Source organism: Elgaria multicarinata, chromosome 8, assembly GCF_023053635.1.
Source record: "Elgaria multicarinata webbii isolate HBS135686 ecotype San Diego chromosome 8, rElgMul1.1.pri, whole genome shotgun sequence".
Taxonomy (NCBI): domain Eukaryota; kingdom Metazoa; phylum Chordata; class Lepidosauria; order Squamata; family Anguidae; genus Elgaria; species Elgaria multicarinata.
The window spans coordinates 47,810,148-47,832,089 of NC_086178.1; the positions used below are offsets into that span (position 1 = coordinate 47,810,148).

The following is a 21,942-nucleotide window of genomic DNA, read 5'->3' on the forward strand; positions in this document are numbered from 1 at the left end:
GACCTACTGCATTTCCCTGGATACAACTGAGTGCTCAGAAAAATCACAGCTCTGCAACAGTACATGTGTACTGTGTTCTACAACGGTCAAACATGCTTTTAATGTGAAATAAATAGTTTGTACAGCAAGGCCCTTGTGACTTCCATACCCCATACCACCAGATGCCAGGGGCGAAAACATGACCATTACCATTATGACGTACTTGATCCAATCCTGGAAGGCAATTCATTCCTATAAATTTCTCAGTAAAACTTTTTTTTAAATTTCTTCCACCAGTAATTCAAATATAAAACCACATTGACGAATTTGACAGGTGCCACCCCAAGTGCTGTGAACCTCTTTTCTACATGTGTGAAAGACAGAGAAATGCAGGTGTAAATATGCTTGTTGTATCAGTTTTAAAAAATATATAGATAGGTCATGCATTGTTTTTATCTGAATCTAATTTTTAGTCCATTTCCATTTTTTCCACAGAGCTGTGCACGTTTGGGAGTGGCTCTACCCTTTCCTCATAACAAGAAGTGCCACTTTCACTAGCTCGGATTTCCCTCATTATCCCCCTCCCTCTGCTGCCTACAACAAAAGCTTGACCTCAGTCAAGTTTCACAGAAGAGGTGAAGTGTGGGGGTGCTTCCAGATGGGGCTTTTAGCATGCAATGCTCTGCCTTATTCATGGGTTTTTACAAATGTTCCAGACAACGTAGCCTTCCACTTTTAGCCCTCCCATATTTTCCTAACACATCTTCTATTTTTATTTTCTACAAAAGTCAGATAAAGAAGGAAAGATGGAATAGCTGTATACTGCGTTTGCCTGGCAGTGCTAGGAAGCACCCTGGGACAACGAAGAAAATGGTGGTGAGCTAGGGTACTTCCAGGTGAGACTTTTATTGTCTTTCATGCAATTCTACGGGAAGTCCAGACCTTGCACTTGTAACCCTCCTATATTTCCCCTCCACGAATTCCGTGTTTTGTTTCTTACAGCAGAAATCCGTTAAAAATGGTCAATCCCTGTAAAAAGCCTTGTGATCCTTAGTGCTAGGACTCCTCCGTCTGGAAACACTCTTGTGTTTCCCCATTTTCCGTCTTTTTCCTGAACTCAATCCGTTAAGGAAAAGGAAAGAACATAGTGCCTCCTTGTTAGCGCTAGGACTCCTCCTCTGGAAGGACCCTTTTAATTATCTCTTCTGCTAATTCAAGCGCTTAAAATGCTGTGTGCGTTGTGTTCCCTGGCTCCATTCGTCTGAAGAGATCGCTTTCCTGCCTTCTGTTCATGCATCCCGCATTAACAGCATTCACAAGCGACGCGTACACCACGCGCAACTAAAACGCCGCTCCTAACATTCACTTTGGAAGAGGCCCGGGGCTTGTCGCTATTACTCTTCTCCAGCGCCTGCTGGGGCAAGGTTTAGGGCGCCGGGCTGGAGAAGTCACGACTCCGGCGCCACGCATTTGTGAGCCGCCCGAGCCGCCTTTCTCCCCGGGCGTGGCACGCGGACTATGCAAGCGCCGCCCACCGCCGCGGTTGCTGACTTCGGGCTCGTGGAAGAGCGCCTCTGAAGCCCCGCCCCGGGAAGCCCGCGACAGCCAATGAGAGGCGCGTGTCTGGCAAGGGGGTGACGGCGATGGCGTTGGCCGCCCGAGGCGGGCGAAGGGGGGAAAGCAGAGAAGGCGCGAGCGGGCGAGGCAGCGGGCGCGCGGCGAGACGCGTCGTCGTCGGCTGAGGTGTCGTCCTGAGGTGAGGGCGCGACTGAGCGGGGCCAAAGAGAGCGGTCTAGGGGCGGCGGGCGATGCGGCGTGCCCTCGACGCGGACCCGCAGAGGTCGGAACGGGCGCCCACTCTTCCCCTCAGAGCCGAGTTGAGGGGGCCTGGACGAGGAGCCCCTTCGCTTCTCGCCATGCCCCTCCCGGCGGCTTCGAAGAGTTCGTGGCCTTGGACGCAGGTCGGCCGGGTGTGGAAAACCCGACCCTTCGCTCGGGATAAAAACACGGCCGTTCCTCTCGTCCCCCGCCGCTCCCTGGGGCGAGGCGGGGCGGGGCGGGGCGGGGCGAGCAGCACCGGGTCCCTTCCTGATAGGTGTCGAGTGGGGGTTTCTGTGGCTGTGAGCACATTGGCACCTCGCAGGACTAAAATTTGGCGGTATTTCAGAGATTCGGAGCTTTGTAGCGACTTTTTCAAGAGTTTTCCGTCAGAATCTTTTTTTATCACAACCTCCCGGTAGTGTCTGATTATTTATTTATTTATTTATTGCCTTTTGAACCGTTCAAGTGTTTTCCTAATTTGCTAATATATAAAGACGCATCGCGCTTCCCCGATTGTGGTTTTTAGCAAACCTGGCGCATGCCACTATCGTTATGATAGATTTGGTGCAAGCACGCCAGTCTTTCCAAGATGTTGGTTTTAAATGGTATGTTTGATGGGGGAGGGGGGAATGCCCTTCCAGAATGCTTGCAGAACACTTGCCCACTATGTTTAAAGCTTGTAGCTGCTTAACTCTATGCACAGATAATTATTTCTAAAAATGTACGCCTTGCTATCCATCGTTTGATAGCATTTAACTGTAATAAGGCGTCTACGTGCTCAACTTAGCTCATTTTACCATTTAGAGTTTTGCATATATGCTTGATTATGATCTAAAGGCCACATCATAAGTTATAGGCTTGCTGCAAAGAAAGCAGTTCCGCATAAGAATTTATAGCATGAAACCTGCTTGTATATGTATATGTGCTGTGAAGCTGTGGGCAGTTCTTGTATACAGTGATATATTTCTGTGTACAATGATTATACATGATGATGTATATGTGAATTTCACACTCTTTCCATATAGAAAAATGCAGTATGTAAAACATGCTGGAAGGATTGTCCAGGCTGTAGCTTCCCTTGTGCCTTGTTTCATACGTTAGTGCTAAACTGGAACTAGTGGGAAAGGTATAACAAAAAAGAAATGCCAAGTTAGTGTACCAGCCTCTCTTGCACTGTTCCTCATGCATTGATCTTGTCAATTTGTATTATACTTGGACTACTAGGGATCAAAACTGATTGACTAATTCTTTGTATAGCTTTTAAGAGTCACACTCATTGCATCTGTGTGCCTGTCCTGTCCTATAGGCTCTGGGTGGAACTCTGCCTATGCGGTTAACTTAAAATCTTCCCTACTGGCTTTCAAGTGGCAGGTGAAAACCATTTTAATTTAACGTACTTTTTCAATTGAGTTTAGGTTTTTTAGCTGGAATATTTCATCTTTTGTTCGTTACCCTTGATGGTTGTGTTTTGTACATGACATTTTGTTGTTTTCTGTAATAAACCATTCAGAGTAAGATATACATCTTATACATAAAATTAATTAAGGTTCATTGGCACCTCAGTGAGCATTGCTGTGTAGAGACATTTCCAAGTCCAAATTTGCGTTTGCATGTGCACCAGTTGCACCCATGGATTTTTTGTTTGCCGGGTTGGGATGATGGTGGAGATTCTGTAATAGCAACTTTCCTCAACCTCATGCCCGCCAGATGTTTTGAACTATAACACCCATTATCCCAGATCACATGACATGCTGGCTGAGGAATGTTGGGATTTGTAGTCAAAAACATATGGCGAGTACCAGGCTGGTGAAGCTGCTTTATAAATATTTCTGAGAGCCTCCTTTAACCAATTATGTTGCAAAGTGTTTTGTATCAGTGACTGGGTTTGAACAACACAATAGTCAACGGTTGATTAAAAAGTCCACGGCAGACTAAATTGTTCACCATTGACTATTGTGTCATCTGTCGGGGAAATAACCAACTGTGGCATGGTTTATTTCCCAGAAATAACCAACACCAATAATCAGCAGTTTGTAGAGTTGATTATCTGCACAACTGTTGATTGTGTTGTGTAGTGCGCTCCATTGATTATTTCCCATGCCTACAGGGTTGCGAGGCAAGAGCGGCAGAACCCCCTGCCGCTCTTGCCCAGCGGGGCTCTGTAGGCAGGGGAAATAATCCTGTCTGGGAAACGCTTGGGGAGCCACCAATTATGCCGTTCCTTGGTGGGGCGCCGCAATCTGCAGCTCTCCACGCACTTCCTGGGACGGGCACAGTGCTGGGGACAAGGGATGCTAGGAACTCCTACCGCTGCTTGAGAGTAGCAGGAGCTCCTAGCTTCCCCAGTCGCCAACACTTTGCGGCGAACGCAATTTGTTGCTATACTGGGGGGGGGGGTGCATTGTCAGGAGAGACTCTCCTGAGAGTGTCTCTCTCCTTCCTTGGCATATGTGCAAATGGGGAATGAGGCATTGCAGAGGGATACCATCTCCTGTCATTTTACTCTGTGTCCTCTCCTTCCCTGGCGGAGCCATAGAAAGAAGGAAGGGGAGGGTATAGCAACCGTTGCTATAGCCACCCCCTTCCTTGTTTCTATGACCCCATTGGGGAAGGAGGCAGCATGGAGCAATCTCATCTCCTGACAGCGGATGATATCGCTCTGCGCTGCTGCCTCCTTCCTCGGCAAATGGATCTCCTCCAGTGGAGGAGACCTGACTGCCACTTGTTGCCATGGCAGTGGCCGTGGCATGTCTTCCTCTGTGCCGCTGTAGCAAGAATCGGTGGACGGGTCTCCTCCACTGACAGCAAGAAGGAGGCAGAGGAGCATCTCTCCCCCCTCCCCATAGAACGGTGGTGCCACGATAAGGTTAGCGGGAACCAGCGCTGCCATTCAGTGGGGGAGAGGTCGAGCAATAGCGAACCCTGCACTTATAGCCTACTCCACGGATGATTTATTAGCATGTCGTCAAGCGCAACGTGCTAATAGTCATCCATGGAGTGGACTAGAAAGACAAGGGTGGTTATTGTGTTGTCTGAACGTACCCAGTATTGGTGGTTTTCATAGTTTACATTTTTTCTGCACATCAACATGGCTCAAGCTTCAATTTGAAACAAAAATGAGTAAAATTGGTCTCATACATCTTGAGTAATAAGCCTTACGCTACTGAATTCCTATATAGACTGGTTAAAGCCCATGCCACCATGCCTCTCACTATGTCAGTCTGCCAGAACTGTATGGAAGTTACTTTTGGCCCTCGCTTCCTCACACCCATCACCACTGAACAAAATTTGCTTCTTCTGCTCAAGTCCACCTCCTTCCCACTTTGTCTACAATTTAAAACCCGGTTTTTGTAAAAGTTGCTTCTTTTTGTCCTTTGCTGCTGCCTCAGAGCATTTGCCGCCGCCGCCACCTCTGCCACCATCCCTGCTGCCAATATGGCTGTTCTGACGGGGGGGGGGTGTCAACTCACAAAGCCCAAGGCCCTCCCTCTGTCTCTGCCTTTGTGTTTTTCTCCCTGCGTGCCTGTGCATGGAGCTATGTGGGAGCTGTAGTTACCCAACCACCTCAGACTCCTGGCCAGGGTATGGAAGCATACTGTTTGGCTCTGAAAGGTCAAACTTTGAATTTTTTCAAAGTTTCAAAATTTTCTGTACATCTATACTCCTTAAGCTTCAGTTTAAAAATATGACCCAAATCAGTCTGGTCGATAAGATAAGACAGTGTCTGAAAATTAACTTTCCATCTTGTACTTCTTCTCCACCCCTCCTTCCCCAGTCTCATGTAAGGCTGGCACAAAAATACATGCATTAGTTATCCCAGAGTTTTTGTCTGCAACAGTTGTGTGCTCTTTGCTGAGGACCGCAACAGCGGAATTTACAAGCACTTCTTACTATTTATATATAGCAGTTTATTTTAGTCTAAGGACTTTGATTCTGTCTTAGCTACTAATTTCGAAGCTTATATTAGTCTGCCTTTATTAGAAGGCATAGGGTGGGTAGCAAAATACAATTTTTTTAAAGAGGCACTAAAGCTCTCTCTCCTCTAATTACAATACACCTGCCTAACTTAATTGATTCAGAAGATAGACCTGGACTTAACTGACCTCTGAAAGAATAAAGGCAAGAAAACTGCTACTGAGAGTGCTTTTCTTTATGTCCTTGCAGTTCAGTCATGGAAGGTGCTGCTAAAAGCTGCTCAGATGTTTAGAAATTACGAAGGACAAACTTCAATGTCTGATAAAATTTCATTGATTTTACTGCTTACTTCAGCACTCACACTGTATTTATCACTCATAATGTGATCACTATTCTGTTGTCCTAGGGCCCTGCAAGTGTTATACCTTATGGATAACTGAAATGAGTGGTCCTGATCTGGCTGTTGCAGTGCAGGTGCTGTCCAGTTACTAGTTTTCAAGTCAAGTTGAATTTGAATTTTTTGTCTGTAAGGGTATAACAGCTTATTTTTGCTCTAAATCAGGGGTGGGAAACCTGTGGCCCTCCAGATGTTGTTGGACTCCAGCTCTCATCATCCCTGACAACTGGCCATGCTGGCTGGGGCTGATGAGAGTTACAGTCCAACAGCATCAAGTGATGGAAATAGATACACCTATTTGTATCAATCCCCACTAGAGCAATCTTTGCAAATGCTGTAAACAGTGGCATTGACTAGCCTAAGTCCATGAATGCATCAAGAGGGAGGTTGGCAGTATTCATGACGTGCCATATTGAAGGGATCTTAACTTGTTTATTATACCTATTAACTTTATATACCACTATCTCAAATAATTTTAAGCAAAATGCAATGTGCTGGAACAAGTATGTTTCAGTTTTGAGAGTTGCATATACTGACTTATTCTAGTTGCTGTCAGGAAGTCTCATTAATTAAATCGAATGTTTATTTGTTCTCTTTCCCTTTTCTGTGTATATCAACCTGCTACTTCATTCTGCAACACAGCCTTTTCTCACCTCAGACAATCACATCTCCCCCCACCGATACAATTGTCTTTTGCGCACATGCATACACACGCATAACTCCCAACCTCCTCCACAACAGAGAGAGCAGCTGCTGAAGTGTTGTCCTCTCCAACGCAATGCATAGGATATTTCGTTTCCAGTGGTGGCTGCAAATCAGCATTGGGCAGGGGGAGAGGTGGGCGGCTAGGACTTGGTGGGCCACAGGAGAGACCTTGCCCACAAAACACTGCATGCAGCCCATGGATTGGCTATATGCTATCTAAAAATAACATATATGTATTTACCTGCAACTTAGAATCATCAACAAAAATCCTTCTCTGAAATCCTTCTCAATCAGAAGCTCAGAGGATGGCTGCACCTTCTCTGGTGTAGCTCCCCAGTTATGGAGTGCTCTCTCCTGAGAGGTTCACATATGCTTATATTGATAACATTTTGATTCCAAATACATTTTTATTCTCACAGGCTTTTAAAAGTTTTCTTGTCTTAATGTTGTAATAGTTTATTTCTGTAGATATTATTGAAGTATTGATAAAAATATACGTTTTATATTATTATTATTATTATTATTATTATTATTATTATTATTTATTTATATAGCACCATCAGTGTACATGGTGCTGTACAGAGTAAAACAGTAAATAGCAAGACCCTGCCGCATAGGCTTACAATCTAATAAAATCATAGTAAAACAATAAGGAGGGGAAGAGAATGCAAACAGGTACAGGGTAGGGTAAGCAGGCACAGGGTAGGGTAAAACTAACAGTAGAAAGTAACAGTAGAAGTCTGCACAACATCAAGTTGTTTTATTAGTGTTTTATTTGTGCTCATTGTATTAATTCAGATTAGTATAGTTCTGCTATTTACTTCTTGGTGTTAGTGTTTAGCCTGATCATATATAGACTTTTGTTTTTAATTTTTTACTTACTGTTCATTGCTTTGAGAACACTGTTATAGTGTAACTCATAATAAGTATCTTAGAATGGAATTCTAACCCCATGAGCCAGCTCGCTGGAGAGGGTTAGTATTGGGCAGAGTCTGTGCTCCTTTGCTAGTGAAGAAGAGCTTCACTGGCACAGGGGCAGGTTCCATATGTCCCAGCAGCCCACTTCTGCTTGCAGAAAACAATCGCTAGCAGTGTTCCCACTGGAAGAAAGCGGCAAAGCAAATTGTTTTGCGGGGGGGGGGGGAGTAGTTGTGTATCCCCCCCAAGGGGCCTGATTCTTGGACCCTACATCATCCAATGCATAGGATTTTTTTTTATGTAGCATGTATATGCCAGTGCAAGCCAACAGAGTTTGGGATACAGTGGTGGATCTATTGCTTCTTTCCTCACTGACCTCACTTTGGATTGTTTTGCCAATCTTCAGGGAAGATAATTTTACTGTTGTTTGTGTTGTGTCTTTTCTGGCTCCCTTGAGAATAGTTATGGCGATTGAGCTGGTGTTTAAACCCGAAGCATAGAATTAAATCCTGAACGTGTATACCAAGCTTTCCTTCAATATCCCAATGTTCAGTAGAGTTACTATGTTCTGAACTAGTTTTGAACTAGTTCAAAGCTGGATAGGTGTTAAGCCAATAGCCTCACTTGGTTGGCCAGTGAGTGAACAGTGCTTCATTCATGTCTAGAAAAAATATTTTGAGAGCTAGGCACCAGCATCACATTTTTGTGCAAGTGCATAGTGTGCTCATTTATCCCCCCCCCTCTCAAAATTGTTTTTAAAGCATTTATTCCTTTATTTTATTTTCCCTTTTAGGTCATTGGATTATCACTTGATAGTGAAAAATGGGGGAGATAGAAGGCACGTACAGAGTACTGCAGACTCCGGGTTCTCGTTTAGGAGTGCAGAAAAATTCTGGAGTTAGTACTCTGGAACCAGGACTGAACCTCTCCTCTGCCATTGCATCAACGCCCACTAAAACACATGAGAGGTCTTTACAGATCAAGATAAAGCTTTTGGACAACACTGTGGAGGTGCTTGATATTGAGGTAAGCTTTCAGTAAAGCTTTAGATATTATGTTTGCATTCACTAGAATTTAAGGTACTTCTTGGAGAAGGGATTTGAGATGGAATGAATAAACAAAATGCACCTTGAACCAGGTTAAAAGGTCTTTAGCTATTCCAATGAGAGATATGCTTTTGAGGCATATAAGAACCACACATGAAAGTACTATTCAGGAATCTGCAGATTGAATCAAGCCTCTGATTTATTTATTGTTTCTCTTGAACCTCTTTACGCATGGGAGTTAAAAATTGATTACCACCATGTTTGAATTGTGTGTACACCACATATAGTCTGTATGTGGCCATGTAAACAGGCATACTGGAGATAATTCACTGCATCCTAGGAAGATGGTGTATTGTCAGGTGTCCCTGTTTTGGGATGGTCATTAGTGTTTGGAATCCCAAGGAGGATTGTGGGAGAGAATGCTTCTCTGTTCACCTTTTGTGTTTGACTAATGGTAAGGAAGAGGTGAGAAGAGGCAACGTGGTGTGAGTCTTCCCTTCTCATCCCCATTTGAAATTAGATTTCTTCACGTTGCAGAGGCTGGAAGAAGATGCATTGGTATGCAGTGTAGTCTTGAGGATAGAGACAATATACTCCTTAGTTAAAGCCAATTGATCTTCACACCTCCACACACTGCTCATAAATATAAAGCAGAGGTAGGCAACTTCAGCAGATATGGGAGTGACTATCACCCTGCATTCCTGCTCGTGGTGCAGGGTCCACGGAGTCCATGTGCTCCCCCATCTGATATAAAGGATAGGAATTCTCATACACTTGTATACTATTGTGAATTTTCTGATTGAATATGTTCTGTAGCTTCTCTTGGGAAGAGAGATAATACTAAATCCTCATTAAGCAATTATTCTCAATATCGAAGAGCAGATTTTTTTTCCTGATAAGAACATAAGACGTGCCATGTTGGATCAGACCAACGGTCCACCTAATCCAGCACTCTGTTCACACAGTGGCCAACCAGCTGTCAGCCAGAGACCAACAAAACAGGACATGGTGCAACAGCATCCTCCCACTCATGTTTTCCAGCAACTGGTGCACATAGGCTTACTGCCTCAGATACTGGAAGTAGCACATAGCAATGAGCACTAGCAGCTGATTAGTTCAACAATATTTACATCTCATATTAGGTCCTGGGCAACACCACTTAGGATTAAGTCCAGGATCACCTCCCTTCTGGTCATTTCCATGACCAACTGCTTGCTTGCTTGCTTGCATTTATTTACCGTCCCATAGCTGAAGCTCTCTGGGTGGTTCTAGGGCACAGTCATTTAGGACATCAAGAAATTTAACCCCTTTGTCATGAGTGGAATATGTGTTTATCCAGTCAATGTGAGGATAATTTAAGTCACCCATTATTACAACGTTTCCTCATTTGGAGGCCTCCCTGATTTCATTTTCCATCTCAAGGTCACCCTGAGCATTTTGGTCTGGGGGACGATAGCATGTTCCTAGCGCTAAATTAGTTTTACAGCCCTGTATTGCCACCCACAACACTTCTGCCCTGTTTAGGTGCTCTAGTCTACTTGACACTATGCCCTCATTGACGTACAGAGCAACAACACCCCCAGTACACCCTTCCCTGTACTTCCTGTAGAGTTTATATCCAGAGATGACCATATCTCACTGGTTCCACCAGGTTTCTATGTCCAGGTTCTCCTTTAAAACCAAGCACTCCAATTCTCCCATTTTGGCTCAGAGGCTTCTAGTATTTGCATAGCATCACCTGTACATGGTGTTCCTCCCCAGTTGTCTTTGATGTGTCCATTTTTCACTGTGGCACTTTAGCTTCTTTGACTATCATGTTCTATTCTGTATTCATGGCCTGTTTGTTTCCTTTCTACATTGGGGCAATCAAAAACATTTTCATATTTGTCTCCTTCAGATGATTTAACCCGACACGGATGCTTCCCAGCTCCTGTCAGCTTTCTTCCAGGGTTTAATTTGTAGGTAATGTTTTACCTCACATGTAAGATAAATCTCGATTACAAATGGATGTACAGTTCAAAGGTCCAAAAATGTTGCTATGTGAAGTTCTCCTGCACACTTCATCTAAGTAGCATCTGGTTAAAGTTACTGATAGAAGATCTAATGTATGTCACATTTAGTTTTGCAATCAAAAAGTACAGATTTTATCTTGGATGTGTGACTTAATATTTTCCCACATCAGGTGCTTCCCAAATGTGTCATTAGGTGTAGGTTGTTTGGCTTGGTTACCATAATAAAGAATGCCTCCACTATTTGATGCAGATCAGTTACCTGCATTTTCAGATGTGCTATGGTAGAGGAAGAACCTCTTACTTGTGTTCTATAACTGTGTCTGGTGTGGATTCTTCTCTCCCCACCCACATCTTCTTTTCCTGATTTAAGTCCTCTTCCTCTGAAGTAATCAACTCTTATTAAAATAAAAGCCGGTTATGTTCTTAAAAACAATTTGTGAACCTAGGTAAAACCCACCTTCCAAATAGTGATTTGTAAGACTTCTATGAGTAGATGAGGGGATTCTTTAGAGGTGACTATTTAATGCCTGCTTGATTAAATATAGTAAGTGACATGTCATCAGGGGTGCAAGTGCTTCATGTACGCAGTTGGTTGAAGAGAACATCTTCCACTCACATGAAGAGCATGGAAAAAACATTCCTAAATTTATTTAAAAGTATTGGGTATTAGAACAATTCTCATAGGGTTTTTTTTTCATAATTGCCAAAGCATTCTTCTTTGATTTGTTAAATGTACTGGGTTGGATCCAGACTTGTCCCTCTACAAATGGAAGGACTTCTTCTGCTTGTGGCAGTATTCACGATCTAGCAGAGGCTTTATGCTGGAGAAAGAGGGTGAGGTAGCAATATTTTTCCACTTCCCTCTACTCTTACAGCTTCTAGCACCATCTCTGAAGCTGTTCCAGAGGGACCCCCAAACTGCCAGAATCACTGCCCACCTCCTTTCTCCAGCACCAGTGAAACTCTGCTGAGCCAAGTTTGGATCCAACCTACTGTTCTGTATTTGAAGTATTGCAAAACTTTTTTTTTTTTTAGATTTCCTGGCTTGTCAGGAAATTCTCCGGATGGGGTCCTAATCCCATAGTTTGACTTTTTTAAAAGGAAACTTTAAACAAGTATTTCCCATTTTATTAATTTAGTTTAGGATGTTTAGGTTTTATTATCATGTCTGCATGGTTTTTATGCAACTTTCTATAGGCATTGGACAAAAAACAACAGCCCTGCACACCCCTAGCTGTTGTCATCTTAGGTCAGTATTTAGCTGTCAAATTTACTTGAAATCTAATCTGCATATAATTGACTATGACTCACCACATTCTGAGGCCTAAAATCAGCTGCGTTTTTGGGACTTTAGAAGTTTTTAAAAAAAATTGAGCTATACAGGAAGTAATCTGGAAGTTCTTGCGCTAGGCTGTGATTTCCTGTGGTTTCACAGACAAATACAGCTGCTAACTAGAGGGAGATGTAAAAGTCATGAATACACAAACAAAATTGTGCAGTTAGGTTGAAACAAAAATAACTTTTCTGTTCAAAAGAGCAATGGGAGAAAAAAATATGAAAATAATTTCATCTACAGACTTACTTGGAAATCTTGTAGGAGGCAATTGTGTTGGAAAGTTACTGTTTGACAGTATCTGCATACTACATTTTAGGACAGCATTTGGCAAATGCCCTGTGTTTCTAACTGCTCCCAAAGAAGGAAGGAAACTAATTTTTAAGTTTTATTTTCTGGCAGAGGCAATCTTTTTTATTATTCTGATTCTTGTTTTGGTTGTTCTTCCATAATGCATTAGTTTTATTATTTCTTGAAACGACTTCTGTACATTGAAAGTATTAATGGCTTTAAAAATGAGGGATGTGGGAGGATGGGCTCTTTCAAATCCTATTAAATACTATACTACAAGTATTTGAATGCTTTTAAGCATAGTCAGTGTCCCTTGCCTGAGAAGGAAAAAATAGACAAAATTCCAGAAAGAATCATTGCCAGATGTTTGTCATGACTCTGAATACTCTAAATATGGCCAGTAAACTGACTTGAGCTTATTTTTATCTGCCCTCAGAAGAGAGTTAGTAATTCATGGCTGTGGATATTACAGGTTCTTGCTAAAAAAAGTAATTTTGGCTTTCCATTCCCCCTGTTATTTGGTCTGCAATATTGTTAAGCCTGTCATTTTGTTAATGGTTTGACTTTCCTTTGAAACTAAGGAAAGTTAGTTTGAGAACTAACATTTTACCTCCCATGATCTTGTCATACCAAGTAGGAGTTGGGTTTCAGGTAGTGCTTGCTTTTCCTTGAGGAAGGAACTCCTTTGCTACTGTTAATATAATTTCCTTAGAATGGACTCTGCAAGTTAATAATACTTGAGTAGTTTTTGGGTAATTAAACCTGTTCTCTAGCAAAGGGCCATAGTGCCATAATCCCCAGTACCTAATTTTTGTACTGCTTTTCATAGGACATATGTAGATGCCTTATATCAAGTCAGACCATTGATGTATTGCCTACACTGATTGGCAGTAGTCTTCCAGGATTTCTGACTGGGGTCTTTTCTAGTCATACATGGAGGTGCTTAGGAAAGATCCTGGGACCTTTTGCGTGCAAAGCATTTGCCCTGCCACTGAACTATGACCCCCTCTTCTCCTTGCTTGCCAGTTTCACATCCCGATACATAATTTGGCCTGCAGCAGACAGGGGCATGCTGTCTGGCTTCCTTTCTGTAATCCCAGTGGAAACACCTTAAGGAAGCACAGGACCTTGTGTGTGTGTGTGTGTGTGTAAATCTAGTATCTAAAGTTGTTAAATACATGTATATTTTTCAAGCTGTTTTATTGTCTTCTACATAATGGATTATAGTGCTTCCAGAATAATTCCACATTGCTGAAGGCACTGTGAAAATGCTATAAGTATTTGGTTTAGCACTAAAATAAAGTTGCAATCTCTGTGCTACTGAGTCCTCAGATTATTTTATTCTTGTTTTCTGTTATTCTCATCCTGCTGTTTTATCCTACTAATTGCCTCCACAGTGACTTGCAATAGCATCATAAAACACCAAAATGAAAAACGTTGTTCACAAGAACAATTTGTGAACAAGATTAAACTGTAAAGCTGACAATTTTACTTTATTGAGTTGATGGTGAAAGGGAGGAAAAGAATAAGCTTGTGAACAATATTGTAATTTTTAACTTAATTACTGTTGGAATTGTAGAGTGGAAATGTCAACTGTAGTACCATGGCTATCATGAAAATGGCTTGCTTGAGTATGTGAATTTCTAGAAAATTTTGAATATCCAAATAGTTCTCATAATTAAGGGAGAGTGTAATTGGCAATATTCATGATTTAGTTTTATAGTAAACTCTTAATGTTGAAGTTTCATTGGTTTTTAACATATTCTTGGATCTTGTGTGTGTGTGTTTGAGAGAGAATGTGAGACAAACACTGCTTTCAGGTTTTGATGTTTTTTAGAAGACTTGGGGAAAACATGGCAGTAGAGCTCTTACCACGACAAGTTGTACGTTAGTCCTTTCAGGGTTTTTTTTAGAGCTTCTAGCATAGTCTTGGAAGCCAAGGTGTGGTTTGTCTGGAATTGTCATGATCCTGGAATCCAGGAATAACCTGTACATGGACTCAGAGGGTGAAGAACCAGTAGTGTCAATGAAGTAATTTCCAGGCACAAACACTAGTGTGGAACCAGAGACCCTCAAGCCCAAGACCCTGAGCCTGGGAAAATGTCTCTGGACCCTGAGCCTAGCCAGCACACCCTTCACCAAGAGCTCCATATTCCATGGAGTCGATGTGCCAGTGCTGGCAGCTTTCCCAGCATGAACTCTTGAAGACATGGTGGAGTGCTAAGCACCAGGTCAGACGCTTGTCCTTTTAATGCTTTCATTTTAATGCTTCCATTTTATAGGAAGGGGGTTGAATGTGGGAGTGGAGTTTCTGAACTTAAGCATAAAAGTCTTCAGTCTGGATTCAGACTTTGTCAGGGCAAGTTGCTCACTAGGAGCTCTTGTGGGTCCTACATCATTCGAGCTGTCTGGCTATACACCCCTTGGGCTCCTGCTCAGACCAGAACTTGATAGGAACACCTGCAGTCTTGCCTGTCCTTCCTATGGGCAGGTGATGGTGATGTCAACCTGCTAATAATATAGTATCAAAGTACAAAATATTCTGTGGGCAGTGAACTCTGACTGTCCTGTGTTAAAAGCTAGAAAAACTCAAATTAGTTTATATCATTGTATCTACTATCTAGTATGTTATAACTGATGTCAAAGGCTGGGCACCAATAAGGTATTTATGCTCATCCAAGGGTTTCCACATGACCAGACAAATTAATGACTTTTTTCTTTGTACAGCTGAAGCTCAAATTATATAATCATTCCCTCAAACAGTGAACTTGATATCTCTGTGCCAACAGAAATGGAGCCAAAACAGAGAAACTGAGAAACAGCCATGAATATAAGCATACTTATGGGAATCCTGAGGTTTGTAGAAGTACAAACAAAACAAAACAAAAAGAGCCACAGAAAAAGAAAGCAAAATTCCAAAGGAGAGCAGCACTCCCCCCACTTCTCCAAATAGCCCAGTGTGACTGACTCTTGGGCTCTAAGACCCATGGAGCATCAGTTGGAAAAGAAAAATGGAAAACAAGGGGGTGAGTACATTGGCTTGCTAGAGCCCCTAAAACCATATGCTATTGCAGAAGTGGGGTATAGTTGGCTGGAACTCTGAATAGGAACACTCCTGATAGGGGGTAAGGATACACTGCTTGCATGAATTATCTGTGGGTGCACATTTATTTGCATAGCTTACTTACCCCAGAACTCTAAAGCAGCCTATGAGTTCTGGGTGGCTTGTTAACCACGACAACAACGCTTGTCAGGTTTGCATGACATGGCAAGGTGTGTCAGCAAGGGTAACTGTGCAAATTCCCCAGGCATGGGAATGGCATGCACAGCCAGTAAAATAAGCTTATCTTCCTTTCCGCGATCATGTGAACCCAATCAATATATCTTGCAGAGGCATTGACCTGGTTCTCAAGTCACGCTAAGCAATGGTGGGTTGTTATCGTGAATGGTTGCAGGGTGGCTTAGTGTGACATCTGAACCCGGAGTGTTTTTTTCCATTCTGGTTTGTTTTTTGCAAACAAGCGACCCTGAAAACCCATGGTTTGTAGTTGAGTTCTTTAGGGGGGCTTTTTGTGACATCCGGAAGGGCAATTTTATTTTGTGTTGTCAGGAATGGCTAGAAAATCAGCCATCAAGAGTGGTGAAAACTACTGTCACTCATCGTAATCTCATTAATACCACTGCCATTCTTCTTCATCCTTTCTCAGCGCCCTCTGCCTAGGATGGATTATTGTCATCAGGTGAAAATGAAGTGCCTATGGTTGGATCTAGATTTAGACATATCCAACCGGGCTGGAAGAAGCAAATATCCTGTCCTCTTCTCTCCATGGAAGCTCCTCTAACCCCCCAAAAATGTTACACAGTTGGGAGGGCCTTGTTGATTGGTGTAGGCTGTCATGTGGAGCACTGATAGGAAAGGGGGATTCCTGAAAATTGGGCAGAGGCACTTTTTGTGAATGAGCTCTACCTACTGAAGTGCCTCTACCTCATTTTCAGACATCATATACTACCTTGTTAAGCATTGACAGCCCCCTCTTGAAACAGAAGGTAGATCCCCTAAAGATATTCTCTTAATTTTTGTTTAATTTAAAATGTACAAGCACTATCTTTGAAGTACATAGTAGCACAGCAAATAAATGAGTCAAATACTTACTTTTTCACACATGGCTTCTCCATTTTGGCTTTATTTCTGTTAAATAAATCATGACACGGTGTAATTTGTCATGTGTTGTTGTTCATCTGAGGTTGTATTTACCTAATTTTTAGACCTGTTAAGGAACAGATGATTGTTATTATGTCCTGATATGTAAAATCATACAATTCCAAGAGGGTGTACTTTATTTTTCACACGACTGTATGTGAGGTTTACAGAGCAGTGAGTGGGATCGCTGAATATACACAAATATGGCAAAACAGTAAAACTGTGGGGGAAATGTACAAATATCAAGGCAAAGCAAAAACGGAGTGGGAAATTATGCAAATTTACTCTTAGTGGACATTCACTCTTGCGCATTTGTGCAAAGCCCAGATTAAAAATAAAAAAATTGTGAACATGTTCAGGATACTCTCTGGTGTCCTTTCTTCAAGATTTCTAGAAGAAAGGAGGAAAGACATCAGCAATGAGCTTAGAGAAGCAATTGCTGCTGCCCATCAATCTGGGAAGGGTTATAAAGCCATTTCCAAACCATTTAAAGTCCATCATTTCTACAGTGAGAAAGATGATTCAAAACTGAACAAATATGGTTTGTTTGGAAGTGTTGCCAGGAGAAAGCCTCTTCTCTCAAAAAAGAATGTGGCAGCACGGCTTACAAAGTTGCATCTGAACAAACCACAAGACTTCTGGAACAATGTCCTTTGGACAGACGAGACTAAAGTGGAGAAGTTTGGCCATAATGCACAGCGCCACGTTTGGTGAAAACCAAAGACAGCATATCAGCACAAACACATCATACCAACTGTCAAGCATGGTGGTGGAGGGATGATGATTTGGGCTTTTTTTGCAGCCACAGGACCATTTGAATCGAGATTATGTATCTGTGGTCAACAACAAGTGGAAGACATAGCACACTATATGTTAACTTGCCCTCTGTGGTTGCTGTGAGAAAGGCAAATCCCTTGTTTGGGATCAAATTAAAAAATAAAACAGCTAATATCATAATGCCCTTATACAAATCTGTGGTGAGGCCACCACAACTGGGATACGTGTACAGTACTGATAACTTCATCTTAAAAGGGATATTACAAAGCTGGAAAAAATAGACAACCAAAATGATTAAGGCACTAGAGCAACTCCCCTGTGAGGAAAGGTTACAACATTGGGGGCCTGTTTAGCGTAGGAAAAAAAAGGCAACTAGGGGCAGCATGCAATAGATATAAGATTATGCATGGGTAAGTAACCAATTAGGTCCTTGTACATGCAGCAAGACCCACCGGTTGCAGTCTGCTTGCAGCTGTGATGTAGTGCTTCCCGAGGTAAAACACCAAAAATAGTGAAAATGCTCATTTCTGGAAAGGGCAGGTCTTGCCTTCCAGAAACAAGTGTTTCTGCTCCTTTTGAGGCTTAACCTCGGAAGTACTACATCGCAGCTGTAAGAAGTAGGGACCGTTCAGACTGTGACCAGTTGAGTTGGCCATACACAAGCTCCCCAATTGGATACTGCCCCAAGTATGGAGAACATAAATAGTAGGAGATGTGTTTCTCCCTTTCTTATAATACTAGAGCCTGAGGCCATGCAGTGAAGTTGAGCAAGACAGATAAAGAAGGACTTATTCATACAGTGCATAGTTAAACTATGGAATTCACTACTACAAATGTAATTATGGCCACCAACTTGGACAGATTTAAAAGGGGATTAGACATATTCATGGAGATGGCTTCTAGTCATAAGAACATAAGAAATGCCATGCTGGATCAAACCAAAGGGTCCATCTAGTCCAGTACTCTTTCACAGTGGCCAACCAGCCATTGGTGAGGGATGAACAAGCTGGACATGGTTCAACAGCACTCTCCATATATACCCCTCTCAAGTTGAGTATATATTACCTCCAGTTTGCTTCTGCATACTAGTTGCAGGGGAACACAAGTAAGAGAGTGCTTTTGCATTGAAGTCCTGTTGTGGGCTTCCCAACCTTTAGTCTGATGCAGTACAGCTGTTCTTATGGGCTTAGAAGTTAACAGAAAGACTCACATGTGATATACCTTTCTAGAAGCATTACAGTAATCAACATCTAGTTCACTAAATGTATGAAGTTCTTTTTCTAAATACACCTTCATGCATTCCAAGCACAGTTTGCATTCTTGAGCAGTGACCCAAATATCTCTACAGCTGTTAGCTGTTACTGCTTTAATACCAGAAGAATGCAGCCTGGAGTTCACAAATAAAAACTCAATATGACCAGCCTACTGACTGACCTGCGCTGCAGTGGAATAAAGAGGTGAAGACTCAGATGTTGAAAAAAAGATATATTCAAAGGAGTAGCCCCGTGCATTTCAGGATTCATCTTGGAGAGTGTCTTTTTCAGAGATTTCGCTAGGCATTTTTAGAAATACAGACCCCTGAAGAAGGCCCATATATATTATTCAGGGTTGAAATGCACAGGGATGCACCTTGGAATGAAAGTAATATTTTTTTCAACATCCTGAGACTTTGTCTCTTTATTCCATTGGGCACGTTGAATGTTCTCCAGTTTTGTTTGATCCTGACCTGTGGTGCACCATTCAATTCAAATGTTGAAGATGTGGATGGGATTCTCTTCAGTTGCTTAACCCTTTTATTAAATATGTAATTACAGTGTTTCAGTGAAGTTGCCTACAGATTTCCTAACACATTGTAATTTATACACTAATATAATTATGGGCAAATTCTACTTGAATAGAAGTAGATTCCATACTTTTCATCAATTTCAATTAATAACAGAATGAGAATTTCTATTAAGTACATTTAAAACAAAAGCTGAGCTGCATAGTGCCTTCCTCAGATCTAACAGGGTTTCAGAAGCTAGATCTGATTTATTTATTATTTATTTATTTATTTATTTTATTTATTACATTTTTATATAATAAAAATGGAGTCCAAACCTCCAAATAATTTCCCCCAGTGGTTTATGTAGATGTTGAAAAGTATAGAAGACAAGATGGAACTTTGTGGCACCCATAGGCCAATGGCCATGGGATGGAGCAGAAGTCCCCCAATACTACCTTCTGAGATCTTTCATCCAGGAAGGACTACAACCATTGTAACACAGTGCATCCTATGCCTAACACAAATAAGTGATCCATGGTTGATGATATCAAAAACTGCTGATTAGGTTGCACTTCCCCTGCCCATTCCGCAGTGCAAGTCATACCAAGGCGACCAAGGTTGTTTCCATCCCAAAGGCAGGCCTGAACCCAGATTTGAATAGTGCAATAGTAATACTGCAATGGAAGGACTCTACCTCAGTCGTAGAGCACATGCTTTGCATTTAAGAAGGTCCCAGATTTGATCTCCAGCATCTCCAGATAGGGCAGAAAGGCACCCCTGCCTAAAACCCTGGAGAGCTGCAACCAGTCAGTGTTGACAGTAGTGGGCTAGGTAGACCAAGAGTCTGACTCAGTATAAAGGAGCTTACTATGTTTCTAATACATGTAGTAATAGTGCAAAAATAATACATGTAGTAAAAAAAATTTAAAAAAAAAAATAGATCCACTTCTGAGAAAGGAAAACCAATCTAAGGGACTTTACAGATCACGTGACTACTTTCTCAATTCTCAAACTGTTTTCTGTACCTTCCCATGAGTCAAACACCTTAACCCCCAGTTCACATGCAACAATAACACTGGGTTTTTTCCCTGAGTTGTGAATGAGCCAGCATGCTAGTCATTGTGGCTTGAGTGCTTTCCCTTAGCTCCTCCTGCCAGTGGAAGCGCCTAAACCCTGAGTTCCAACTGTGGATTGTCAGGGGAGAGACAAGAGAGAGTTCTGTGTTTGGACATCACGATAAAGAGCCAAGGAACAGAGTGTGCCTCAGTTGTTTAGCCACTGCTGCTGGCAATAGGAATCAAGCAAGGACGCTCAAGCTGCAGTGACTAGCATGCTGACTTGTTCACGACAACCCAGGGTTTACAAACAACAACTGGGTGGTTCTTTCATGCAAACTGGGCCTAAGTGTCCTCTGTCAGTCACTGAAATTCTATAAAAATACAAACCAATAAAACAACAATTAGTCAATGCAGAAGCATATTAGAGAAATATAATTTATCTTCAAATGATCATAACTACCATAGATTTCTGAATTTTTATGTTATTATTATTATTTATTTATATAGCACCATCAATGTACATGGTGCTGTACAGAGTAAAACAGTAAATAGCAAGACCCTGCCGCATAGGCTTACATTCTAATAAAACCATAATAAAACAATAAGGAGGGGAAGAGAAAGCAAACAGGCACAGGGTAGAGTAAAACTAACAGTATAAAGTCAGAACAAAATCAAGTTTTAAAAGCTTTAGGAAAAAGAAAAGTTTTTAGCTGAGCTTTAAAAGCTGCGGTTGAACTTGTAGTTCTCAAATGTTCTGGAAGAGCGTTCCAGGCATAAGGGGCAGCAGAAGAAAATGGACGAAGCCGAGCAAGGGGGGAAGTAGAGACCCTTGGGCAGGCGAGAAACATGGCATCAGAGGAGCGAAGGGCACGAGCGGGGCAATAGTGTGAGATGAGAGAGGAGAGATAGGAAGGAGCTAGACAGTGAAAAGCTTTGTAGGTCAACAGGAGAAGTTTATATTGGATTCTGAAGTGAATTGGAAGCCAATGAAGAGATTTCAGAAGTGGAGTTACATGGTCAGAGTGGCGAGCCAAGAAGATGATCTTAGCAGCAGAGTGGTGAACAGAAACCAACGGACTGATGTGAGAAGAAGGAAGGCCAGTGACAAGAAAGTTGCAGTAGTCCAACCGAGAAATAACCAATGCATGAACAAGAGTCTTGGCAGAAGAGACAGACAAAAATGATCGAATCCTGGCAATATTATACAGGAAAAAACGACAGGATTTAGCTACTGCCTCAATATGAGGAATAAAGGAGAGCGAGGAATCAAATAGAAAGCCAAGACCACGAGCTTCCTTGACTGGAGTAAGTGTAACATCATTGACAGTAAGAGAGAATGAGAGGTGAGGAGAAGGTTTAGGAGGAAAAACAAGCAATTCAGTCTTTGCCATATTAAGTTTCAAACGACGATGAAGCAACCAAGCTGAGATATCTGAAAGACATGCTGAGATACGATCGTGAACATCAGGAGAAAGATCCGGAGATGAAAGATATAATTGTGTATCATCGGCATACAGATGATATTGGAGGCCATGAGATTGAATAAGATTACCCAAGGGCAACATGTATAAAGAAAACAACAACGGACCAAGCACCGAGCCTTGCGGAACCCCTACTGAAAGGGGAAAAGAAGAAGACGAGCTGCCATTAGCCAACACGCTGAAAGAGTGACCCACTAGGTAGGAGGCAAACCAGTTATAGACAGAGCCACAAAATCCAAGGTC

At 42.1% G+C, this 21,942-nt stretch overlaps 1 protein-coding gene across 1 annotated transcript in view; it reads left to right on the forward strand.

The window, feature by feature from the left end:
- The first annotated feature begins 1,653 nt into the window (after window positions 1-1,653).
- Window positions 1,654-21,942, forward strand: part of FARP2 (FERM, ARH/RhoGEF and pleckstrin domain protein 2) — a 93,687-nt gene continuing 73,398 nt past the window's right edge. The window contains exons 1-2 of the mRNA XM_063132270.1: window positions 1,654-1,735; window positions 8,529-8,761. Coding sequence (XP_062988340.1) covers window positions 8,558-8,761 — 204 coding nt within the window. The 5' untranslated portion in view covers window positions 1,654-1,735; window positions 8,529-8,557. The remainder of the gene's footprint in view (window positions 1,736-8,528; window positions 8,762-21,942) is intronic.